This window comes from Chenopodium quinoa, unplaced genomic scaffold (assembly GCF_001683475.1).
Source record: "Chenopodium quinoa cultivar QQ74 unplaced genomic scaffold, ASM168347v1, whole genome shotgun sequence".
Classification (NCBI taxonomy): Eukaryota; Viridiplantae; Streptophyta; class Magnoliopsida; order Caryophyllales; family Amaranthaceae; genus Chenopodium; species Chenopodium quinoa.
In genome coordinates, this window is record NW_018744996.1 from 3,724,551 (window position 1) to 3,744,806 (window position 20,256).

Here is a 20,256-nt window from a genome sequence, read left to right on the forward strand (position 1 = left end):
ATGTTGGTTGATATTTGATAAGCTAAAGGAACAATGTCACTTTAATAACATTGCCACATTTAGGCTTTACTAGTATGCTTTGGCAAGGGTGATTTAAGGTGGCCTTAATGTAATGAAGGTTGTGTGCGCAAATTGGAGCATGTGGTATCTTAGTGCCTGGATGTGTATTCCCTTAACATATGGGGTCAAGGAACTGGAGATGGTTAAATGCTTTATGAGACTCTCATTAGTTTTGATGGACTTGGTTGTAGTTTGTCTTGTTTTAGTCGTGTGGGTAGAATAGATATTGCTCGAAAACACATTAAAGAAGCTACCAAGAACCTCAAGGTCTTGTTTAGTAGAAGTCCATACTAAGTGATTTTGGGACTGATAATATGGGCACTCTTTAGTGGGTTGAGTGAGTAGTCTGGAAGTGCTCATAAGTTTCTCCTTGTGTTGTGAACATTTGAGAGGTATAGAAATTGTTTATCGAGCAATGATAGTTAAGCTTTTCTACTATTCTGTCTCCCATCTCTTTCTCTATTTCTATTGTTTTTATTTTAAAGTTATTCATCCTGGGCAAGTGATCCGTATGGGCAAGCGTTTAGATCTATTGTGATGTAGACATGTGACACATAAAAAGATGAGACCCTATCCATAGTGCAGGTTGGGGAGGATAATTACATAAAGTATCATGGTGGTCTGTTGATTTTGCTACTCATGCATGAAGTATATGACATTTTCCTCTCAAAATACACATCAATAACTGAATAATTACATAATGCAATAACACCAACCAACAGTCATGGACAAAACCCAATTTATTTAACTATACAAGTCTACTGATTCCTATGAATGAAACTTATGTACTATAGAACTTACTTATATTAATCTAGAGACCTAATTCATATAAATCTTCTCAAAAAATGTGAGCATCATATCCATTTTGGATGTTCATTTCAGAGCACTGGATCGAAACATTTATTTTTTTATAAGGCTGATGCTTTACCTCTCCAGCTGTTTGTTGGTTCAGGCTGTGAACCAACTGTCTCAAAAGCTTGAACAAGCAGTGCTACTCGTTGCTTCTTTGCAGGAGCAAGGTTTCCTATAACTTTCTGCAGTGCGTTATCAAGCATTCCTTCCTCCCAACTTGCCTTGTCCCTGGTTGAAATTTGTCGCAATAAAGGATTACCTTCTCCTTGTGATTGAGGTGGCTGAGAAAGGTCTTGAGCATGCAGTGCTTTAAGCTTCCGCATTTTGTTCATTGCCTTGACGAATCTTCTACACATAACAACTTTGGAAAGTGTGCTATAGCTGGTTGTTACATTTTCTTCTGATGATGTTTTCTTTTCTTCTAGAGTTGCATCAGTAAGAAGTGATGTTGCAACACCTGCAATTTCTGTGGCAGCAAGCGAGGGATCAATGACTTCTCCATTGTTTTCAGTGTAGACTCTTTTCTCTGAAGTTGTGCCACTGGTTATTGATTCCGTATCACAAATCTGGTCCTGGAGAAGAAGGATTTCTTCTACTGCTTCCTCTACCAACTTAATTGCTTCATTTTCTTCAAACTCAAAGCTGGTTGGAGTTTGAACACCCATATCTCTGCAACTTTTGACTCTAGATGAAAGCTGAGAAGAATCATCTGTTTTGCTATCTGAAACCTCAGTGCTACTGCTGCCCACCTGTACATTTGCATCAATTTCAATTGTTTTTGGGGCTTCATTTTTCTCCAACATATCAACTGAGACATGCTGCAGTATTAGGCCCCATAGCCCTGTAGGCTTTTCTAAGGATCTACTATTTTGTGCGCTGTAATTCCACTCATCTTCCAAGTCTTCAGGTTGTGGAGGCTTCTTTGCAAATTTAGATGTTAATTCTGTATTCTCAACCTCTTGTTCTTCAAGCAAAGTTTTCTCCTCAACCTGAGCACCTGCTTCATCCTTAGAATTTTTCCTTTCCTCCGGTGAAACACCTGGTGCATTTGTAGCATCAATTTCTGTTAGGTCCTTATTAGTTTCTGAGAGATTACTGATCGCATTGGATGTTGCTGCATTAATGTCAGAAGGATCACGACTACTACAACTTTGTCCATTCAACGCGTATTCTCTAGTCAAGCCAGGACTTCTGTCTTTGCAGGATTCTTGTAGAACCCTTTCTGTGACTACTTCTGGGCTGGAATTTGGTGATCTATCTAGCTTGAGGTGAACGCCACCAGGAAGTTCTGAGTTCTGTGAAGAATCTGATGGTACTGCTTTCTCCATTTCCTTTGTATTCCCTTCTGAGGAACTACTATCAGGAAATTCTGTTTTAGTGTAACTGAGTCTTTTTGCGCTCTCTTCTGGATCTGGGTTGACTTTTTCAAAGGCTTTAACCAACAAGGATACTCTTTTTTGTTGTACTGGAGCAAGCCCAGCGATGACTTTCTGCAATACGTTATCAAGCATCCACTCATCCATCCCTTTTCTCTCACCCACTGCACAATTCTTCAGATGACTGTTTCTAGGTTCTGAACCAGAATTTAAGGCTCGACCAGTTTGTGGGTAGAAATTCCGGGTCTTTTCCATTGCCTTGATGAATTTGTTGCAGATGATAATTTTTCTCAGCTTGCTGTAGCCCCTGGATAGACTTTTCTTTGGATTTTCTTCTACTTCTATGCTTTGACCTTCTGAAGTAGTTGTTCTATTGCTTGGATTTAGTTCATCTTCGACGTCTTGTGGCACATTAAGGATATCATTGATGGCCTCTTTTACTAGCTTAATGGCATCACTCTCAGTAATCTCACTTGTTACGCTGCTTGCATCACTATCATCAGCATCAGCATCCACGTCAGATGATGTGCCACTCCTGTTCACCTGGTCCTCTCCGGTCAGTCTCTCAGATAGCTTGTTGCCAGCTTCTGAGACACCGGCAGATTTGACATGTTGATATATCAGATGCCACATACTGGAGTTCTTCTGCTTGTCATATAAAAAGCCTTCGTTTTTGTTAGCCTTGCATTCCAGCTCAAGATCATTGGCATGTTGAAATTCTTCATTTATGGGATTTGCACCCATCTCTTTTTTCTCTGTTTTTTTGCGCAATGGGTCACTGATTGGAGATCCTGCAAAACACACAATATGAACAAATGAGACATTGTGCTGCTGTCTAGCTTGATATTATCATATACAAGGATATAGATGCGATTAATAGGATATCAGAATAGCTTTACCTTTTGAGCTGGCTTGATGGTGACTTTGCAAATTGGAGTCATCTGAATGACTAATTTTGTGGGATAAGTCCATCCTCTGGTTTGAGAACTTCGTGCTATGATCTTGCACACTTTTTTCAATTGTAGCATCTTTACAAATCTTATCTAATTCATCATATCGCATTGGAGGAATGGTGTCATTATTAGGCATGGAACTGTTATGCTTTGACTTAGGAATTCGTTTTTGGTCTGTCGTGCTTCCTGATCCAGTAGCATTGTCCCACTCAGATTTCGTTCGATATCTAATGCTTTTTTGCTCTGGGTGGACTGTTTCAAATGCTTCTACAAGTGATGCCACTTTTCTCTGCTGATCAGGAGCAAGGCTACAAAGAACCTTTTTAAGTGCATAATCAAGCATCCATTCTTCATCATTTTTTCTTCCCTTGATGCTTAAATGCCTTAGATAAACTTTTTCTTCTTCTAAGGCCACCTCTGGAGGCAGATGTCGTGGTTTACGTGGGTTGATCTTTCTAAGTCTTTCCATTGCCTTGATGAATTTGGCAGTAACAATAGCTTTTTTCAGCTTGCTTAAGCTTTTTGACATTTTCCTCTGGTTTTTGATTGCTTCAAATGGTTCTGCTTGCTTTTGGAGTGGGGCACTTGTGCTCTCTACTTCATGCAACTTTTTTTCTGGCTCTGAATTTCTGTGTTTTTCTACTCTGTTCTCTTCAGAATTATCTTTTGTCGGATCTAGAGCAGTTGTGTCACAAAGCTCTCTAGCATTATCAGCAGCTCTGCCAGGTTCTTGACAGTACTGTTGCTTAGATTTCTGCTCATGGCATTGTAGGATTGCATTGATCGCTTCCTTTACCAGATTAATGGCTTCCGACTGATCAAAGGCTGCACTATGATTATCTTCATCTACCTTGGATTTTTTCAATTGATTACTCTGGATTGGATCTGGATCATTAATTGCTTGCCATGTGTTTGCATCATTACCTTGTTCCTCTTCATCAACCTCATTGACTTCCTGCTGTCCAGTCGTTGTTGCTTCATTTGAGAGGACATGTTGATGTATCAAGTTCCACATACTTGTGTATTTTTGTTTGTCCAAGAGAATACTGGCCATATCTCCATCAGGTCTGACCTCAGAATTAGCAGTTGGAAACGGGGAAGAGTGTTCAAAAGCTCCCCCAGTTTCTTCATCCTGGATATTTGGTTCTTCAGGTGTGACAACCATAGAACATAATCTTGAGCTTTCTTCAGACAATTTCATAGTTGATTTTGATATTGCAGCCTCACTTGTCTCTTGCAGAAATATGTCATCTGGGTTTTCATGGCACATTTTGAGCAATGGATATGGTCAGAATAGCTATAATTTTATGTTGCAGCATGTTCATTACCTTTTATAATTGGTTCTTTGAGCTCCCTACAAACAAAAATTGATTTACACTTACCTGCTAAGCTTGTCTGTTGAGCATGGTGCTCCTGAGGAATTCTTTCTAGCAAAGCTTCCCTGGAAGCCGAAGGTAGTAGGATGCTATTATCTTGCATGAGAGGAATCGGTTCAATTGATTTCAATCTTTTCTGTTGAGACTCAAGATAGCGTTCTTTCACTTCATTTGTGGAGCTGGCTAATACATGGTCACCAACAGCTTCACCTGTTGTAGGATAGCATCTAATGCTCTTCTCTCTCTGTTCAGGGTGCACTGTTTCAAATGCTTTTACAATGAGTGCCACTCTTCTTTGCTGATCAGGATCCATCTTGGAGATTACCTGTCTAAGTGCATAATCAAGCATCCATTCTTCACCCTTTTTCCTTCCATCCATGCTTCGATGCCTCAGATAAATTCTTTCTTCCTCCAATCTTGTAGCTGAACACTGATTTTGTGATCTACGCGGACTGCTCTTTGTCAGCCTCTCCATTGCTTTTATGAACCTGGTAGTTGCTATTGCTTTTTTCAGCTTGCTTAAGCTATTGGAAATTTTTCTCTGAGGTGCCTTCAATTCATCAGATTCCACTTGCTGTAGTGGTGGGAGTCTTGTATTTTCTACGTGATGCATCCTATCTTCTGGGTCTATGTCAGCATGCTTTTCTGCATCCTTTACCCTTTCTATGGAATCTTCTTCTGTGCAAGGTGTAGAGGTTGAAATGTATAGATCTCTAGCATCATCAGAAGCCGTGCGATGGTCTGGATTAGGCTGTAATTGAGGTGGCTGCTCATAGCGTTTTAGAATTGCCTTAAGGGCTTCTTTTACCAGCTTTATGGCAGCTGATTGTTCAACATCAGGGATTTCAGAAGCTGCACTTTTGTTATCTTCATCTTCCTTTTGATCCATGCTGAAGCTACTTGGGATTGAGTCTATGTCGGTTATTTGTCGACAGTCGATTGTATCATTTTGGTTTTCTTCATCATATTCATTGAGTCTTTGCTTCTCATCAACTGATGCTTCATTTGATACAGCATGTTGGTAGATCAGGTTCCACATACCAGTATACTGTTGTTTGTTGAAGAAAATACTGGTCATATCACCAGCCAGGCTGACTTCAGAATCTCTGGTAGGATATTGGGATGAATCCCTGAGTGTATTGATAGGATCTTCAATACCCACACCTCCATCAACAAATGTGGATTCTGAATCGTTGGTCACACCTGCTTCTTGCAGAATTTTTTCAACTGTAGGACAAGTTAAATGTTTCTAGATTATAATTGTTGTAATGGTGTAGCATGTTTATGTCTTCTATATGCAAAATAACAAAATCAATTTAGATACCTGTTATGTTTGCCTGATATTTATTCTCTTCCCTTGAACATTTTTCCTCAGGAACATCTTTCTGAGATACCAGCACTCCATCATCTTTCTTTTGCAAAACCTGTTCATCAGATACTGAAGTATCTTGCTTGGATTCTACAAATCTAATTTTCTCTTCATCTATCATAGGATTGGCCACTTTGCTGCCAGGAGCAGGCACACTTGTCATGGTATAAGGCCTGTTGGTGTTCTCTTTCTGCTCCGGGGTAACTGTTTCAAATGCTTCAACAAGTCGGGCCACTCTTCTTTGCTGATCAGGATCCAGCCTTGATATTACTTGTCTAAGCGCATTATCAAGCATCCATTCTTCTGTATTCTTTGTTTCATTCATGCTTAGATGCCTTAGATATATTCTCTCGTTCTCTGAGGCTGGTTCTGCAGATAAGTATTGTGGTTTGCGTGGGTTTATCTTTTTCAGTCTTTCCATTGCCTTGATGAATTTTGCAGTCATAAACAATTTTTTGAGCCTGCTGAAACTCTTGGAGATTTGTCGTCCGGACATCTCCTTTTCATCTGGTTCTTTTTGCAGTAATCTGTTACCCATTTGCTTCATTTTGTTTTGCTTTTCTGCTGATCCTAAACTCATCTCTCTTCCATCTACTTCACCATCTTCTCTGTAATCTTCTTCAATAGAGGATGTAGGAGTTGATATTTCCTCTGTAACAGAACTGTAAGCCATTTCTTGGACTGGATTTGACTGCTGATGATATGACTCCGCATCATGTTGTAATATTGCATTAAGTGCTTCTTGTACCAAGTTTATGGCTGCAGTCTGGTGTAATTCAAGCTTCTGTGTCACTGCAACTTGGTCATAGGCATCTTCCTTGAGATTGTTGCTGTATCTACTCTGCTCTAGATCCAAGCTACTCATTTCATGGCTAGTGTTTCCATCTCCACTTTCTTTTTCATCTGCTTGAATGACTTCCTGGACATTGTCCATTGATGCTTCACTTGAAAGAAGTTGTTGATGGATCAGCTGCCACATGCTTGTATATTTCTGTTTATCAGAAAGGATGTTGATCAGATCACCACATGGACTGACTGCAGAATCCCTACTTGCCAAATGGTAAGGATCCTTGGAGGAATTCTGAAGCTCTTCTTTTGCTATACTTGGTTCGAGTTCCTTAAGGACAGACACTGATTTTGAACCATTGTCAGGTAACTCCAAAGGCTGCTGCAGCATTATGTCATTTGAGTCAACATTGCATGCTTTGAAGATCTCAAATTTTTCTTGCTGAACATCATTCATTGCTCTTGGTATTTCCTACCAAAAGACAAATTTATTAAAATACTGAATGCAGTAGCATGTTCTCTTATTTAATCTGTCTTTAGATGGGGAAACCAGATCTTATATGTTTTCTCTTGGAGCAATATAACTCATTTAAGACTTAACTGCTTTTGATTTAGGATATAATTTTTTTTTTTTTTTTTTTTTCCCACATATTATGTAGATTGTAGTTGCTTACCTCAGGCTCTGATGTCTCACTGGGTGTTTCTGCTTGTTTCCTGTCATAGTCCCAAACACTGATTTGGTCATAAGTAGAACCATTTAATGTTTCAGCATCTTTGCTCAGGGTACCTTCAGCAGCCCACTTTTTCCTGGGTTTGGCGTAGATTTTAATGAGAAAATCTATTCCATCCTCTTCTGCTTCCAAAGCATTTTTTGTTGTGACATTCATAACTTCTTGAAGCGCATAACTTTCAGCGGATACTATCTGCCTTGACTGATCAGATTCAGTGGAACTTGTGTAATGTTCTACTTCTCCCCTGGACTTGCTGTCCGACTTCTCACCTTTCTGGTTACTGAACAGTTTCCTTTTTGCAGAAATGAATTCTTTAAGAGGTTGAGAGGGGGTCTGGTGGCGGTGACCATGAATAGAGCAATAACTGTATGGGCAAAGATGGAAAGAAGTTCCCTCTGATTCTCGACCCATTGAATGAAGTTCAATTTCATCTGGGACTTCGGTTCTCTTTAGAGTGGACGAACAGGTGGCACGATCAACACCTTTTCCTGACAGTGGAGTTACCTGAGGTCTTTTCCTTACTTTACTCCTTTTAGGTCTTAGGCTTGGAATCTTTGCTAAGATCCTTAGAGGCCTTAAACTAGATGTTCTTGTCAAACCCTTGTCAGAATTCTGGCAAAAAAGAACAATTTATCAGTCTTAGCATCAAAAGCTTCATTGTTTATGTATTTTTATTGTTTTATCGCATGCTTTTCAATGTTTCTTCAAAGTAACTAACATACTAAATACAATATCAGACATGAAATGATGAAATTAAAACTTACCTTTCTTTTTTCTTGAGAGCTGGTGCCCTTCATGTAATGTGGTTCTGCACTGAATACTTCTGTTTCATATGACATTAGCTCTGTTGCTCCACCACTGAGTCTGGATTGTGGCCTCTGCCTTGTCCTCGATGATTTTATGCTCCTGAGTCTTATCATCCTTCTCGATCTCGACCGTTCTAAGATTCCCTTTTGCTTTGTTCCCGTCTTGCCAATGCTATCCTGACCACGAGAAGCACTGACATTTAGGCATTCTGGGTCAATTTCCATTCCTCCACCAATGATGTCTGTGTTATTCTGATCTCCCAGGATGCTAAAGTCCAGAATTTCATCTGAATTGATGCCAACATCTGAAAACTGTGAATATCTGGCCCGGATTTTCATTGATTTTTTACTAGACATCTTCTTGGATTGCTTTAAACTAGGTACCCTCTTCAAGCTTTTCTCTGCTTTTATTTTATTTACACCTGCAGGATCAGAGAATTCTTGCACTGAGACCTTGCTCAATTTTGAGGCGGACTTTGCTGATGAACTTCGATTATCGCTGCTGCCAGCAGAACTAGACTGCAGATTACCTGAAATTGCTTGCACTGACCCTATTCTGGCACTGGAGCTAGTTGTAGCCTTCATATAATTTGGAGACGATGTACCAGAAATGGCAGCAGAAGATGATCCTGATGTGACAGTAGCATCATCTGACGAAGCTACAACACCACGATTAAACCGATATTTCTCCCTTCTCATTGATAACCTCAACCTATCCAGGTTTGCAACCTTAACTGACCTCACCTTTTTCAGTTTCTTTCTTGGTTCTATCCCTCCTTCCCTATAACTCTCTTGTGCTGAGAATGTTCTGATAGCCATATCTTGTTAATGGGAATATCGTGATTAGCGGAATCTGATGAAATTTTCAACTTTCTTTATTTCCCCCCTATTTTGGTATATCTTGGATTATTTCTATAAATCAGTGATATCTTGTATGGGTGTGAATGTAATATCTGAAATTTTAGCTGATTTATTTGTTTCGGGTGGGAAAAAGTGAATTTATGGACTGGTGTAATTTGGAATGAAATAAAATCAGAGGTATTCAATGTGATTAGGTTGAAAATAATTGGATTTATTTTCGAAGACCAATCATTCTTTCATTTGATGTGTTGTTAATTAATTGAGTAGGTGCCACTGACCATGATATAGTTGTAAGATGTGTAATATTATGTTGCATTGACTTAAACCCAAAAGGGCGGTCATTCAGTAATTGACTTGGCCTGCATTGCCGGCTTTTGTATAAATTCTATCTGTAAACTTCACCTCTTGGTGCTCATTCTTTTGAAAACGAGGTTTCCTTTCTTTAGTGTGTGATTCTCTCTTTTCATTTACTTAAGAAAATGTTTTGTGGGGGTAGGTGTTTTTTTTTTCTTTCTGTAGTGGAGTACGGAGTATTTTGCTTTCTCAAATTGTCGGCCCAGTTACTTAACGGTTAGACAATTAACAAGCTGAAAAATGTTAATGTCATTACTAGAGTCACGATCTTCTCATTAAGGGTATTTAGGATATTTCGCCATTTGTTAATCTGTTTTCTTTCTCAAACCTACGTGGTTGATGGTTGCATGGCCAAGTGGGAGTGAGGTAAGACCTGTCTCCTCACTTTAATGGCAGTTTCTAATTATTAAAGGAAAAATTGTCAAAAATAATACAAACTTTTACCCATCTGCTAAAAACAAGTCGAACTTTCAATTTTTTCTAAATAATACAAACTTTAGGGGGTATCCGTTTTAAACAAGTTAGGACCAGTTAGTGACTTGAATAATAGGTGCATGAAACACTTGTTATTGTTTCATTGGTTTGATAATTTACTTTGATTTTTTTTATTTAATGTTTTTATTTTTTAAAAGATTTAAACTTTATTATTATTATTATTATTATTATTATTATTATTTAAAAAAAAACTACCCACCAGCCGCCCCTTCCCATCCCCTTCCCCAGCGGCTCCCGGCCCTCCGGCGATCCTCTACAGGCGCCTCAACTCCCTCCCCTGCGCCGGCAACCCCATTTCCGGCATCCCCATCTTTCCCCCTCCCTTTCCCGACTCCTACCCACCACAAAAACGGACCCACGAAATCCCCCTCCCGTAGTCCCGCCCTACGAAAACCCCAAATTTCCACAAAGTAGTCGAATTAAATCCAGCAGACCAGCACTACTACCAACCATATCACCAAAAACCCGAAGCGAATCAATATTACGACAATTCTTAACCAACCCAAAAATCATAGTATTCCACAAAACCGTATCTCTGTTAGACATTTTAACAAACAACTTATATGCATAACCAATCTTGGAAAAATTAAGATACAATCCAACAACAGCAGACCCAACAAACAAATCAGCGCCAAACCCATCAATGATTGAGTGAGCATGAAGCAACATTCCAACCCTTTGATCCCCAAGTGACCCAGCCGAAACTGCAAAAGCGTGGGTAAAATTATTAGGCCTAAGATTCAAGTTTCGACGCAACTGGGTATAAACAGAAACAGAAGAAGATGGCAAATGATAGACGGAAAACCCATGAATGAGGACATTGTGGAGGAAAAGATCTTGGGTTGGAGTTGAAGAAACAAGAAGATTAGCATGGTGAATGGATCCAATGTCGCTGAGTTTTTGAGTGAGCTTAGTGATTGTAATAACGTCGGAATTGAAAGCGTTGAGAATGATTTGAGCATGGATTTGTTTGAGTTTTGTGAGTGTTGTTGATTTTGAGATGAGATTGAGGGAGGGGGAGGGTTGGGGATGCTGGAATTAAGGTCGCTGGCGCAGGGGAGGGGTTGAGGCGCCGGCAAAGGATCGCCGGAGGGCCAGACGCCACCGAGGAAGGGGATGGATAGGGAGTGGTGCCTGGCGGTGGGGAGGAGGAGTGATTTTTATTTTTTAATTGTTAAGTTTAAGTGTTAATTATGAGTTAATTAAATTATTTAATGAATTTATCAAAAAAAAAAAAAAAGTCTACCCGTTGTCTAGGTTATAGGTGAAATGTCTTGTTTAAAGAGGATACCCTCCAAAGTTTGTATTATTTAGAAAAAATGGAAAGCTTAACTTGTTTTTAACGGACGGGTGAACGTTTGTATTATTTTTGACAATTTTTCCATTATTAAATTCCTGTTCTTTCTTTGTAAAAGGAGTAATAATGAATACTTTTTCATAAGCACTTTATTCTTATGTCTTTAGCTTGATACTGATCGATGATTAGTTACATGAGTTGAGATTATTATATAAACTCAGTAGTGTTTCTTATTTAATTTTACATTTACCCAAGTGTATGTCATTCATGAGTAGTAATTTAGCTGTGACACATTCATACTAATTATTTGTGGAAAAATTCTAGGCTTCTCTTAAAATAATCTCTTCAGACCTTTAATATGTATTTTTTTTTTTTTTTAATTATTTCCGTGGTGACCGAGGAACGATTATGGTAATGAAGAAGACTGAAGATCTGATGTGCATCTAGATTTGAGGAGACTATTATATACTTGGTACATGGACAGTTGACAGTTGCCACTGTTGAATTATCACCTTTGATTTTCTTAAGGTACTATAATCTAACCATTGTATACTGAATATGATCTGTCTATTTCCAGCTGATTATATTATATGGTTAGTTTATATTCGTGTACAATATGTGTGCTTTATTGCATACTCCAGATGCAGAAAGAATTTTAAGTTATGAATCTGACAATTGACCATTGAATTGATATAGAATGTGATCTGTCTGTTTCCTAATGACGACAGTAAAACGCGTTTAGAGTTGAGCCAAAGCCAAGGGAGTGGGCACTTTTGATTGGATCACCGATTTGTCGAGTTGGGATGCATGTGCAATGTGGAACCCAAGCTCCATCAGCTCACCCTCACCCCACCTTAAAAGTTAAAAAGGGAGCTTGTTGAGATCTCAATCATCTAGTATTGACTCAGTGTGGTTGGTACTTAGGTCGTTGCTGCCATCATGTGTTGGCGGGTGGTGCAATGTAGAGGTGGCAAAAGCTAACCCGACCTGAATCCAACTCGAAAATAACGGGTTAGGTTGAGTTTTTCGCCCCGAAAACTTAAATGGGTTGATATGAACCCGATCTGAAATTAAATGGATTCAGTTAAGGTTGAAAATTTTAACCCGAATTGTATAAGATTTCGGTGTTTTACTTGAGAATATTAGTTTGAAAAATGAAAATATCAGTTTGTTTAAAAAGAAAAATTAAGGTTGTTTAGGCCAATGTTAGGTCAAAAACACCATATTTAACCCAAACAAAAACTTAGGTCAAACCATATTACTTTTGAGTTGACCCAAACTCGATTAATTTCAGGTCAAAACCTGATTTAAACCCAAAAATAAAAAATCAGGTCAAATCAGGTTACTTTTGGGTTGACCCGAACCCGAAAATATCAAGTTCGGGTTGGAGTTTTCAACCCGAAAATTTAAATGGATCAGGTTCGGGTTGGGGGATAGCTAACCCAAAATTAGTTGATCCGAACAGGAAACCAACCTGACCTGATCTATTTGCCAGCCCTATTGCAATAATCGGCTCCATACATATCCATTGCGCTCGACTATGTGTGCTCGATGTGCTCTAGAGTGTCGAGACAATTGAGTCAAGGCCAATTGTTTTTCTAGTGATATCGCTAATATTATCAAGTAGTTTTATTCTAAGACTTTATTCCAGTAAATGTGAAAATTAGTGTTTGGTAAAATAGTGTTTTAAAGTTATTGTTTCTAAATGCATTTGTATTATCATTTGACAATGATAGATATACAGATCCAAAACTGTTACCCATTTAATTTAACATGTTGAAAACCCTTAACACTAATCTGGTTTTTTCGTGTCCAATTTGTGCCTTGTTCTTGTGTTATATGGAAAAAATGTTAGCCTCGTTTAAAATATTAATCATCATTTCCATAAATGTTAATTTCATGTTAGAAAACTCAACACTAACTAAAACATGTTAAATTAAATGTACTGTGTCATATGGACCTGCTTAATTAAACATGTTGTAAATTAACTCGATTATTTTATGTTATGCTCATGTCGTGTCTGCTTTTAGCCTTATACTGGCTCAACTTAGAGTTTAGAAATGGTTGATCCGTTAAATAGGAGAAACCGAGAAAGTATAGCTTTGTCCAGGACATTCATAGGTTTAGGTAATCATCAAAGCCCAAGGGTTTAGATAATCATCAAAGCCCGAGACGAACTAGAACCGTATCTGAACTCAATTATTCAACTTGTAAGAGAAATTTGGGCTTCTTTGAGAAATAATAATCTCAATTGAAATTGAAATCAAAAGGTGCATGCGAAGATCTTCTCGTAGCCAAGTTTGAAGAGTACAAATTGCTAATCATGCATAATCATTTTATCTTACATTTAGTTTTGATATACTGAAATCTGAAACTAAATCTATATGTACGTGATGCACGCTTTACATTTAAAATTCATATACACAAACTATTTTAAATAGAATAATAAGGTTATTTTAGGTGGACAACACTACTTCAAACCTTTATATAATAGAGATTTCGATTATAACTAGAATAGTTGACTCATATTCAATTGACACTTTGACAAACATTTAACTTTATCCTTATAATTTGACACATTAATGTTTAATTATGAGCCATTTTCAACCCATTGGCCATATTGCCATGCTTCAATTTATTCTCATGAATTGAAATTTATTTTACAAAACTAATTGAATTATATTGATTTTTATTTTTCATACACCCTCTTGAAGAAGTTTATGTTAAATAAACTTTACTTGTATTAAGTATTGGTATAGTTTAAGGCTCAAAGGGTAGAAGGAGAAGAAACGTGATACCTGATTAAAAGTTATAACAAGACATGTAGTAAAATTATTGTTTATTCTCTAATGTTCAAAGTTTTTTTATTGGATGTTTACAATTTATTAGATTTATGTTCAAAGCCTTTAATCTATACGTTTCAAATACATTTATAATGTTAGCTATGACCATCTGAAATCATAACGTGTATCTATCATACTCAAAAAATCCCGATTGCGTAAAGTAATTAACTCCATTCCTTTTTTTTTTTTTTTTACTTAAGTGTCATAGGGATTCATATCATGATTCATGAGAAAAACTTCCAATTATCCACCTTAATCAAACTTTCTTCCACGTTAACTAGGTTTCCTTACCTTGTGGGGCATCTCATAATTTGACAACCCCTGCAAAAAATCAAAGAAGTACGAACCTTCCAAATTTATTAACGTTTAATTATTCACATAATCAATCTTGTTATCCACGTGGATTTTATGTCAAAATAAACAAAATTCTTGGAAAATTTAAAATCTTGGATTTCGCTTTATTTTATTTTATTTTATTTTATTTTACTCTTTTTCTTGTAAATATTTTTTAAAAAAATCCCCAGAAAATCACAAGAAAACAAAAATACTGCTAAAAAATCCAATAAAATAACAATAAAAGGTCTTTCTTCCTTATCCTTGTAATATACTCAATCAAATCCACTCTTCTGATCCTGACTGTGATCTACATCAGCTTCTGTTGAATAAAGTTGTAATGTTATCTACTCGTACTTCACAATTTTCGATACATCTTTAAATTATTTTATTTTCTTCCCCATATTATTAATAGCTTGCCCTTTTAATTATTTTTTTCATAATTTCTGCAATTATCCCTCAAATTTGATTCGGGGTATCTTACAGAAGGTAGATTCACATTGGAATTTGATAAATTTGGAGGTTTGCCGCCATAATTTTGTTTATATTTGGTAATATTTTCTAGGTTTATTGTTTGTAATTTATTCACAATTTCTTGATTAGGCTAAAATATCAGAAACCCTCATATTAGAAGATTTTTTATGCTGATTTTAGATTAATTGGAAACCCTTTATCCTGATTTGTTACGGAGTATACCTTTGTTGAAATTAGGAAAGTTTGATTATTTTTGCTGGGAATTGGAAGATTTTGGAATTTGATATTGCTCAGATCACAAGTTTTGGAGGTTGTTGTATTGTATATATATCAGTTTCTAATTTGTTGGGGTTTTGAGCTTAGATTTGATTGAGTTATGGATGTTATAAGTAATGAAGCAAATATTGATTTATTCTCAATTGGACCTAGTTCAATTGTTGGTAGGACAATCGCCTTTAGAATACTATTCTGCAAGTCTATGTCTCATTTTGGGTACCAATTGGCTCGGGCTTTAATGGGGTTCGTGCGTGTGTTTAGAGGTTATTTAGGCCCGGTGTTTTCGTGGTTTCATCCCCGGAATCCTCAGGGGATTTTGGCAATGGTGACCATTATAGCTTTTGTGTTGAACCGATATACGAATGTTAAAAGAACGGCGGAGATAGCTTATAGGAGGAAGTTTTGGAGGAATATGATGAGAACCGCGCTTACTTATGAGGAGTGGTCTCATGCTGCAAAGATGTTGGAGAAAGAATCCCCGAAATTGAATGAGGCTGAGTGTTATGATGAGGAACTTGTGAAGAACAAGCTCCAAGAGTTGAGGCTTCGTCGACAGGAAGGGTCATTGAGAGATATCATCTTTTGTATGAGGGCTGATCTTATGAGGAATCTTGGTAATATGTGTAATCCTGAGCTTCGTAAGGGGAGGCTTCAAGTCCCCAAACTTATAAAGGAATATATTGATGAAGTCACTTTACAATTGAAAAGGGTTTGTGAATCAGATTCAGAAGAGCTGATTTTGGAAGAAAAGCTTGCATTCATGCATGAGACAAGGCATGCTTTTGGTAGGACTGCTTTGCTTTTAAGTGGTGGTGCTTCTCTTGGTTCCTTCCATGTCGGTGTTGTGAAAACGTTGGTGGATCATAAGCTTTTGCCTCGGATAATTGCTGGCTCTAGTGTAGGATCTATAATGTGCTCTGTAGTTGCTACTAGATCTTGGCCTGAGCTTCAGAGTTTCTTTGAGGATTCATGGCATTCTCTGAAGTTTTTTGACCAAATTGGGGGCATTTTTACAATTGTGAAGAGGGTCATGACCCAAGGAGCCGTTCATGAGATCAGGCAGCTTCAAATGTTGTTGAGGAATCTCACAAGTAATATGACTTTCCAGGAGGCCTACGACATGACCGGAAGAATTCTTGGTATAACAGTATGCTCGCCTAGGAAACATGAGCCTCCCCGTTGTCTGAACTACTTGACTTCGCCTCATGTTGTTATATGGAGTGCTGTGACAGCTTCTTGTGCATTTCCAGGTCTTTTCGAGGCCCAAGAACTGATGGCTAAAGATAGGTTCGGTGAACTTGTACCTTATCACCCACCGTTTCATCTTGGGCCCGAGGAAGGTACAACCCCGTCACGCCGGTGGAGGGATGGTAGCTTGGAGAGCGATTTACCCATGATGAATTTGAAAGAGCTTTTCAATGTTAATCACTTTATTGTTAGTCAAGCCAACCCTCATATATCACCATTGTTGAGAATGAAAGAATTTGTGAGAGCATGTGGAGGCAACTTTGCTGCCAAGGTATTGTATTCAACTTGCAAAAACTTATATGATTGCTTAATGACTTTAAATCTTCTGCGCTATATTCTGTTTTCATTGCACTTCCTGCATTAATGTTTTATTATTTGTAATTCTTAAAATCATTAGAACTGTTAAAAATAACTTTCCAGGCAAAATCCTTAGCTGCAAGACCTGTTATCGCACTGATTCATATATCACTGTGTATTGTATAACATGTGTAATTTAGCTGCGGTAATTGCACTTTTTATTTGTTAAAATTTGCTGCCCACAAACACATCGAATATGCCTCCTGTTAGCATTGAAATCCATATGACTGATGAACTTACCCAACCTGCACCTAATTTTTTTGAGCTTATAGCTTCACTTAATCCCTTTCCATGTAAGTAAATTTAACTTGGAAAACTATCAGATTTATTTAGGTCATGACAATATTGTAGAATTTGACTAATAGAAGTTACGAAGTACTTGCAGGATTTTGAATTACATCCTTCTGATACAGGGTTATGTAGAAGTTGTTTAATAACATTCTATAATATTGAAATTGATTATCTGGATTCAGCTAGGAATTAAGCATTAGATCTTGGCCATCTTTGAAATTTCTTCAGCTACTACCCAGTAATCGGCTTGAATTGTTGACAATACTCTATAATCTGTCATTCCAGTTCCCTATTATAACTGCAAAACTAGTTGGTGTTACTTGTAACATTTCTCCTTATTATTCAATATCAAGTCCTGTCTGTAAACTTTCAATCAACTACCAGACTCAATGATTGACAAGTCTAGTAGGATCACTTTTTTCCTTGAAGCTAATATAATATATTGTCATAACTTGAAGCTTGCTCATTTGGCTGAGATGGAAGTGAAACACAGATGCAACCAGATATTGGAACTAGGTTTTCCCATGGGAGGGATTGCCAAATTGTTTGCTCAGGCTTGGGAGGGTGATGTCACAGTGGTGATGCCTGCCACACTTGCTCAGGTATGTTCTGACATAAATCTTGAGTTTGTTTGCTGTATTCAATATCTCAGTGAAGTTTATAGTATAAATTTCTTTATACTGCTATAATTGTACTACGTAGTTGTTATCTTACCTCGTTTCTTACATCTGAAAGTCTATTATTTTTGGCTCAAATAATTTGCTTTCAATGGCCTTTTGTTAGAAGTTACAGCAATTTAGTTGCTTATTTTACCTGATTATATCTTTGGCCTTTGTTATGCACCTGAGAATTTTGGTGGAGAAAAATCTGGAAAATTTACAGTTGCTTTAAATTTTGTCTGGCATATTTTATCTTAAGAAGCAGCATATTAAACCCATTAAAATCATGGATTAGCTCATTGTTGATGTCAGGATTTTTTTTATCACTTGTTTTTAAAGGAATGTATTCATCTTTGTCCCATTGCTTCATCCTGTCTTTTTCTCTTTTTTTCTTGTCTTTGTAATAATTCAAAAGAATATTTTTGGCAGTAATCTTATTTTACAAATGAAAATGGTATCTTAACCATGGTAATGGATTTTGTTAACTGAAGGAACTGGTTTGCTCCTGTTTTGGCCCCTTTTGAGACAGAAATAAACATTATTGTGTACTTGGTTCCAAGTCTTTTAACTCATTAAATTTTTTTTTTTTCTCCCTCTTTTTTTACAGTACTCAAAAATTATCCAGAATCCGTCATATGGGGAACTGCAGAAGGCAGCAAACCAGGGTAGAAGATGTACTTGGGAGAAGCTTTCTGCCATAAAAGCCAATTGTGCCATTGAACTTGCTCTAGATGAGTGTGTTGCATTTCTTAACCACATGCGTAAATTGAGGCGGAGTGCTCAGCGTGCCGCTGCAGCTGCTTCTCAGACCCAGGTTCCAAATCTTTCTAACGTTAGATTTAATGCTTCAAAAAGAATACCATCATGGAACTGTATTGCTCGAGAGAACTCAACAGGATCTCTTGATGAAGAAGCTCTTGCTGAAGTTGCGTCCTTTCAGCAAGCAGGTGGACCTTCAAGCCGTCATCATAGAACATTCAGGAACATAAATGACAGCAGTGACAGCGAGTCTGAAAATATTGATCTGAATACATGGACAAGATCTGGTGGACCCCTCATGAGGACTGCGTCTGCTAACATGTTTATCGATTTTGTTCAGAGTTTGGACATGGATGCTGAAACAAAGCAAAGTCTGACAGGACATCTGAACTCTGCTGTAATGCAATCAGTGAGCAGGGAATCAAGGGGAGCAGCACTCGACAGGAATTCTGAGAACGCAGATCATGATCAGCGGGATTCTGGAAACCGGGCAGGGCTGAGCAGATCTAGTAGTATTACTGTCACTGAAGGTGATCTTTTGCAGCCGGAGAGAATCCATAATGGGATAGTGTTTAATGTTGTTAAAAAGGAAGGCCTTACGGTTTCAGGTCGGAGTAATGATTCTGAGAGCTATACAAGCTTGCCTAGCTCAGCTGCTGAGTGTGTGCAGATTGAATGTCCTGAAAGGGACACTGATGCCAGCTCAGAGTCTGAACATGGTGATGATGAAAAGAACACTGGTAAACTTGATTCTAATTCTATGCCAGAAGGCCATTCCAATGCAGAAAATGGAAATACTGCTACTACTTCGGAGCAATCATCGAGAATTGAAGATTAAGGCTCAGTTTGCTCTTATGGAATCTTCGAGAATTGAATTTTAAGGTTCAGCTTGTTCTTATGCTATGCTTGCCCTTTCTCGCCCAGAAACGCAAGATTCAACAAGAAATAACTTCAATCAAGCTGCTTTTAGGAGTTGAAACTGCCAGCTACATAGGGTGTGATCGATATTGATTTGTTTGCCAGACTGCTAATATGAGTGCTCATGAAGAGGTCAGCTTCAATGCCATACATACCATTATCATCTTCACCTTTCTTACTGAGGTGTAGATAACTCAATATGATATTTATTGTTGTATACTTGCATGTTATTATGTTAAAAATTTTATGAGGCCATATCCCATGCTTTTTCGCCATCTTGTGAAGTTTAGCCAGGCAAAATTTGTAGGATTGACCACGGAAAAACTTCCATTGCATTGAGGCTGGTTATGACATCGATTAACATAGATGTAGCTACAGTTGGCAATCTTCTTTTTTTTCTAACAGGGTTGCTGAATCTAGTGTAGGAGATAAGCATGTATCACAAATTACATTAAAATCTTTGTATAAATCAAGTAAATCATTTTTTTTTTTGGAGTATATTCAACTGTGGAAGCAAGTTTTTTTATAACCTGTTTAGTACAGAAATCTGGTAGTCAATTTTGAGAAGCAAATCAGTTTTGATCAGTAAAATTTAAACCTAGTGACTCCGTGTTGTTCTCTTATAACTGCTAATTGAAATATGAATAGAGGTTTTATTGATAAAATTGCTATTGCTATTGCTAGTAGCGGTTTGATTAATTGATATACGGAGTAATAATTTTTGTGATTTTACATGTGAAATATAGTCTATCCCACCATCAAAATCTTTAAAACCTGCTGTT

The 20,256-nt window shown here is 37.6% G+C and overlaps 2 protein-coding genes across 2 annotated transcripts; one reads left to right on the top strand and one right to left on the bottom strand.

Annotated features, from left to right (window-relative positions):
* Positions 1 to 688: 688 nt before the first annotated feature.
* On the bottom strand, positions 689 to 9,403 carry LOC110707388. Its single transcript, XM_021885420.1, has 6 exons — positions 8,268 to 9,403; positions 7,447 to 8,115; positions 5,942 to 7,244; positions 4,624 to 5,844; positions 3,188 to 4,492; positions 689 to 3,079 (listed from the first exon to the last, which is right to left on the bottom strand). Exons 1-6 carry the CDS (start codon positions 9,126 to 9,128, stop codon positions 969 to 971), a joined length of 7,470 nt encoding a protein of 2,489 aa, XP_021741112.1. The 5' UTR covers positions 9,129 to 9,403; the 3' UTR covers positions 689 to 968.
* A 5,275-nt stretch (positions 9,404 to 14,678) lies between these two features.
* LOC110707389 (triacylglycerol lipase SDP1-like) lies at positions 14,679 to 20,000 on the top strand. The gene is made up of 3 exons (XM_021885421.1): positions 14,679 to 16,761; positions 17,597 to 17,740; positions 18,405 to 20,000. Exons 1-3 carry the CDS (start codon positions 15,343 to 15,345, stop codon positions 19,392 to 19,394), a joined length of 2,553 nt encoding a protein of 850 aa, XP_021741113.1. The 5' UTR covers positions 14,679 to 15,342; the 3' UTR covers positions 19,395 to 20,000.
* Positions 20,001 to 20,256: the final 256 nt, after the last annotated feature.

What these genes read in the sequence shown, in the direction of transcription:
- LOC110707388 (XM_021885420.1), bottom strand. Translation starts at nt 9,128, where the DNA reads ATGGCTATCAGAACATTCTCAGCACAAGAGAGTTATAGGGAAGGAGGG. An exon ending in GCTCTCAAGAAAAAAGAAAG is followed by an intron (nt 8,116 to 8,267) that starts GTAAGTTTTAAT and finishes CTTTTTTGCCAG; the next exon opens with AATTCTGACAAGGGTTTGAC. An exon ending in ATATCAGGCAAACATAACAG is followed by an intron (nt 5,845 to 5,941) that starts GTATCTAAATTG and finishes CTTGTCCTACAG; the next exon opens with TTGAAAAAATTCTGCAAGAA.
- LOC110707389 (XM_021885421.1), top strand. Translation starts at nt 15,343, where the DNA reads ATGGATGTTATAAGTAATGAAGCAAATATTGATTTATTCTCAATTGGA. An exon ending in GAGGCAACTTTGCTGCCAAG is followed by an intron (nt 16,762 to 17,596) that starts GTATTGTATTCA and finishes CATAACTTGAAG; the next exon opens with CTTGCTCATTTGGCTGAGAT. An exon ending in TGCCTGCCACACTTGCTCAG is followed by an intron (nt 17,741 to 18,404) that starts GTATGTTCTGAC and finishes CTTTTTTTACAG; the next exon opens with TACTCAAAAATTATCCAGAA.